Here is a 6,000-nt window from a genome sequence, read left to right as displayed (position 1 = left end):
GGTGTTTATAGTTGTGTATTCTATTTTTAATACAACTCGTGAAGTAAGTAAAATATAGGACAAACATGGACATGTAAAATTTGTGAAAACATTAGTATTATATTTCATTTGAGAAATATACATTAGATTACAAATACAATTCGACATATATACTATGTTATATGATAGAGTGTTTTGTCTTTAAATATTAATACATAGTAAATTGAGTTTTAATATACATGTGGTAAATAATAGTTTTCTAAAGGTTGTATTTTTCTACTGTTTTATACTCCCTCCGTTTCTTTCTATAGTGCCTATAGATTTTTGGCACGGAAATTAGCGCAAGAGTATTTTTTTTACACAAGACCCCTTAGCTGAACTATTTGAGATCAGACTAAAATTAGGGAAATCGATAACTTCCGAGTTTACCATAACAAATCCCACAAATCTATCTAGTTGACTCTCCATATATGTGCGGTCGGGTTTAATTAAGGAAAGAAAAATGTTGCTTCATAAATCTAAGCAATCCTTTGGCCATGCATTAGGAATCTCAATTAATTGTTTCTTATTTTGTATGGATTTTTTTCATGCGTGTCATGTGGGAGTTGACCGGTGGAGGGGGTAATTGAAAAAAGCCAAGCTACAACCTTATATTATGAAACAAATGCCTAAAATTTATAGGCACTATAGAAAGAAACGGAGGGAGTACTACTTACTACTTTGTATAAAAACATGTCTTCTCCATTCAAGGGGCATGTATTTTTTGTGTAGAAATTAGGCCACCTGTCATATGCGAAAATTTATCTTCTGAAAAGCATTATTTCTAACACTGAATTTTATATTTTTTACACGAGTCATTTTTTTATGAAATAACTTTGTGAATGCATAGCACCCGAAGATGTACGTGCGAATTTTTTTATTTTAAATTTTTTTGAAATTCAAAATATGTGTAAGTGTCATCCTGGTGAGAAAAAGCAAAAAAAAAAAACACTGAAAAAATGTATAAAGCTATAACGTCCTTAAGTAGAACATCAAGAAATGTATGGTTAGGAGGCAGTCGTCCGTATCTTGCAAATACGAAACCTCGTCCCAGCAAATAAAATTTTATTTGTTTCCTCTTACTTTTCTATCTAGCTATCTCAGATGAAATAAGGTAACGTCCTCACGTACATCACAAGGCGCTTCATGCTCTAGTGGCTCGCGTATTTGATTTTATTTTGTTCGTACACATTAATTGATAGGTGGGACCCGCATGTAAGAAGACATCAAGGGTCGAATGTGTCAGGTAAAAATATTAGGGGTGCTTCTGCAAAAACTGTTATGCCACATGTCAGATTTTAATTGATTGAGGACCAAATCTTCACATGATTTTCAAGTTATAGGACCATGACTTCACACTTTGCAAGTAGTAGGACTAAATCTTCACATAATGAACAAGTTGTAGTACTATAGGTATAATTAGCTCTATCTTTCAACACGTAGGCTAGCTGCCTGCATTGATCCAAAACCGGACTTCTAGAAGTAGTGTACAGGCAACGGCTTAATTTGCATGGAATCGATTGGGTGGTACGCTCCGATTGAGCCAGCCACATCTTTTTTTTTTTTGAAATAGATTGAGCCAGCCACATCTATGCAGAGCAAAGAGACAAGAAAGACACACCATCACAGTAGCGCACGGCGGCTGAGACCAACAAAACATATAACTTTCTCTTTTCATGTGACTCGCCCTTGCGCATGCTGACATGAACAAATCAGGGCCTTTTTGTTCCCATACGAAATGCACCATCAGTTGCTAATTAAAAAAATTGTAGGCTAGCTATAGTGCTTAATATTTTAGCTAAGTATTACGCATTTTAAATTTCATCAAAAATGCTGATGTGGCAGGTAATTATGGAGGAGAGAGAATATTAGAGATACCGTATCTTAACGCATATCACGAGAAAAATTAGTATCAAATAAAATCTTGTACACAAACAAATCAATAAATATAGCAAAACTATGATACTTATCTATAATATTATGCATTATAAATATAGTATCATATGAAATATCATATACATGATACTACCACCAACCTAATCCAAGCTAGGGCTTGTTGCTTGCCTTGCGGAGTCGTGTGCTAGCTGTGACCTCTAGGACAGGGCCATGGCGAGCACCAAGAGGCTGCTGGAGAGGGTGCTCCTGCGGAGGACGGCCTGGATACTCGCCGAGTTCGTCATCCTCTTCCTCCTCCTCGCCCTCCTCGCCCGCCGCGCCGCGTCGCTGGGGGGGGACCGCGGCGCGGCTCCGACGTGGCTGGCCGCGCTCGCGCTGGTCTGCGAGGCGTGGTTCGCGTTCGTCTGGGCGCTCGGCATGAACTGCAAGTGGAGCCCCGTCCGGTTCGACACGCGCCCGGACAACCTCCTCCCCGGGGAGCTCCCGGCGCTGGACATGTTCGTCACCACGGCCGACCCGGCGCTGGAGCCGCCGGTGATCACCGTCAACACCGTGCTCTCGCTGCTTGCCCTCGACTACCCGGACGTCGGCAAGCTGGCGTGCTACGTCTCCGACGACGGCTGCTCGCCCGTCACCTGCTACGCCCTGCGCCAGGCCGCGGAGTTCGCCGCCCTCTGGGTGCCCTTCTGCAAGAGGCACGGCGTCGGGGTCAGGGCACCTTTCATGTACTTCTCTTCAGCGCCGCCGGAGGCTGGCACGGGCGCAGGCACGGCCGGCCGCGAGTTCTTGGAAAGCTGGGCATTCATGAAGGTTAGACAAAATATTTAATGGTGCTTAGCTGACATGATCATGTCAGTACAAAATAATTAATGGTGCTTAGTTTGGCCTTACTCTTACATCCATTATCGCCATTAACATGCATGCATCTTTTCCTGGTGTGCGATTTCAGAGCGAGTACGAGAAGCTGGTCACCCGAATCGAAAACGCCGACGAGGGATCCATTCTGCGGGACGCCGAGTTCGCCGACTTCATTGACGCCGAGCGCAGGAACCATCCTACAATCATTAAGGTTAGCACATTGCCCATGTGCTGTGTGCATCACGCATAGTATTAGTAGCAGACATATCTTGTGCTAATATTGTTGCCATTGATATGTCTGGGTTCAGGTTCTGTGGGATAACACCAAGAGCAGAAGAACAGGACAAGGATTCCCACATCTGGTGTACGTCTCAAGAGAGAAGAGCCCCAAACATCACCACAACTTCAAGGCAGGCGCCATGAATGTTCTTGTAAGCACTCTCCTCTACTCAATACACAGTGCCACCATTGGTGTGTCACACAAACAACACAGAGAGAAGTTCAGAGGAGTGTTGATAATTAAGCTGACCATTTCTTGGCGCAGACAAGGGTGTCAGGTGTGATGACCAACGCGCCCATCATGCTGAACGTGGACTGCGACATGTTCGCCAATAACCCGCAGGTCGCCCTGCACGCCATGTGCCTCCTGCTAGGGTTCGACGACGAGACAGAGAGCGGGTTCGTCCAGGCGCCGCAGAAGTTCTACGGCGCCCTCAAGGATGATCCCTTCGGCAACCAGTTAGAGGTTGCATTCAAGGTATGGACTTCTCCGTCGTTTTAGTGGTGGTGATGGCCGGTTTGTTGTGCATCACTAGTGTTGCAACTCTACTGGTTTTTGTGGCATGTTCCAGAAACTTGGATACGGAGTCAATGGGATCCAAGGATTTTTCTACGCTGGGACGGGCTGTTTTCACCGCAGGAAAGTCGTTTACGGCGTGCCGCCACCAGATACCGTCAAACACGAGAGAACAGGTAAAAATTGGGCGCACAAAAGACGTATTCATCGGTACTAAATTCTATCATTTGATCACCACATTTCAGGTCACTCGGGTCCTCACAAGTCACATCAAATGCCTGTTCTTAATCATCTTCCCAGGTTCACCTTCTTACAAGGAGCTGCAAATCAAGTTTGGGAGCTCAAAGGAACTGATAGAATCATCTAGGAACCTCATCTCACGAGGAGACGTGCTATCGCTAGATATATCGAGCCGCGTCCAAGTGGCAAAACAAGTGGGCGCCTGCAACTATGAGGCTGGCACATGTTGGGGCCAGGAGGTATACTTGCCATTGCCGGAATTTTGCAGGTTTTACTACAGTACAACCACTCATTTCTTGCAGTCTCTCTAATTGCATTTCGTTGGACGTATTTCTGCAGATTGGCTGGGTTTACGGATCAATGACAGAAGACATACTGACTGGGCAGCGGATCCATGCCACAGGATGGAGATCCGCGTTGATGGACACCAACCCACCTGCATTCATGGGATGTGCTCCGACCGGCGGACCAGCAAGCCTGACCCAGTACAAGAGATGGGCAACAGGGCTTCTCGAGATACTCATCAGCTGGAACAGCCCAATCCTCCGCTCCATCTTCGGGCGTCTCCAGCTCCGGCAATGCCTTGCCTACATGTTCATATATGTGTGGCCCGTGAGGGCGCCTTTCGAGCTCTGCTACGCGCTAATGGGACCATTCTGCCTCCTTACAAACCAGTCTTTCTTGCCTAAGGTACTTACACTTGCCATGACCTATCCTCCTCATTGTTCATAACGAATACATAACTCTTGTCCAATATGATTAGTTTCTTCCGTAACTAACCGAAAGAATGGTAAAGTGTTAGACAATGATCAATTGGCTAATGTGCAAAAGAAAAGGCATCCTATATTCTCGTTTCATTCCTACTTTCATGTATAGTTCTTCTGAATTTTTACAGGCATCCGATGAAGGTTTCCGCATCCCACTTGCTCTGTTCTTGACCTACAACATCTACAACTTGATGGAGTACAAGGAATGCGGGCTCTCAGCTCGTACCTGGTGGAACAACCACAGGATGCAACGCATCACCTCGGCCTCTGCATGGATCCTAGCGTTCCTCACCGTGCTCCTCAAGACTATGGGACTCTCTGAGACCGTGTTCGAGGTCACGCGCAAGGAAAGCAGCACATCCGATGGCGGCGCGAGCCCCGACGACACTGATCAGGGGCTTTTCACCTTCGACTCGTCGCCTGTCTTCGTCCCAGTGACCACACTCTCAATCTTGAACATTGTTGCAATAGCTGTTGGGGCATGGCGTGTGGTGGTCGGGACAGCGAGGGGAACTCCCAGTGGTCCAGGAATTGGGGAGTTCGCGTGTTGTGTCTGGATGGTGTTGTGCTTCTGGCCATTCGTGAGAGGGCTTGTGAGCAGTGGAAGGTACGGAATCCCGTGGAGTGTCAAGGTGAAGGCTAGTTTGATTGTGTCTGCGTTTGTACACTTCTGCACAAGGAACTAACATGTGGGCCTGTGGGGCATCGAAATATTAGAAGCTTGATCTTGGTTCTGCTTAGAATAACTATTGGAAGTTTGAACGAATTCAGTTCAATGATCAAATTGGAAGAATATACCGGTTCGATCTTTGAAATACCGCAAGACTATGATCCCTCTAACACCGGTTCGATCTTTGAAAGACGGCAAAACTACGATCCTGGTACAACACACATGTAGAGATACAATCCAAGTCAACTAGCATATTAAGTGTTGAGAAGATAAGCTACATCTGCAACAGCATATTCCAGTACCATAAAAGCACCCAAAAAATCCTAAAAGTTCAACGGCTTGATGCCCGAACACAAGCCATCGACTCGATGACTGAAATAACATTGAAGGTGGACCCAAGAAATCACCTGAGAGAATTGTAGACAAAGCCGACATAGCATCATCACCGCGACCACGGTGATCTCGTCACACAGCCAGCCAACAACATGTGCACCGCACACACTTAATGCACCTCACATATAAGAAGTCCACATATTAGAAAATAGAAGTAGGATAATTAAGCTACTATGCACAAAACATAAACTAGATAAATGGAATGTGCTATGATCACTATGCATAGCACATATAGTGACCACAAGAACAACAATACTACACATACATATTTACATAGCGCACAAGTGATCTACTGATCAAGCAACACAAAAAATAATTAGAAATCAAGTCCATGGTCAATTACACATATTCAGAGTCGTGCA

At 45.1% G+C, this 6,000-nt stretch overlaps 1 protein-coding gene across 1 annotated transcript; it reads left to right on the top strand.

Annotated features, from left to right (window-relative positions):
* Positions 1–2,124: 2,124 nt before the first annotated feature.
* LOC124675987 (cellulose synthase-like protein H1) lies at positions 2,125–5,261 on the top strand. Its single transcript, XM_047212075.1, has 8 exons — positions 2,125–2,724; positions 2,864–2,983; positions 3,081–3,203; positions 3,317–3,529; positions 3,624–3,744; positions 3,869–4,047; positions 4,148–4,498; positions 4,704–5,261. Exons 1-8 carry the CDS (start codon positions 2,125–2,127, stop codon positions 5,259–5,261), a joined length of 2,265 nt encoding a protein of 754 aa, XP_047068031.1.
* Positions 5,262–6,000: the final 739 nt, after the last annotated feature.

The sequence above is a fragment of the Lolium rigidum genome, chromosome 7, assembly GCF_022539505.1.
Source record: "Lolium rigidum isolate FL_2022 chromosome 7, APGP_CSIRO_Lrig_0.1, whole genome shotgun sequence".
NCBI lineage: Eukaryota > Viridiplantae > Streptophyta > Magnoliopsida > Poales > Poaceae > Lolium > Lolium rigidum.
The sequence above is the reverse complement of the archived record's forward strand: the minus strand, read 5'-3'. Positions and strand labels throughout refer to the sequence as shown.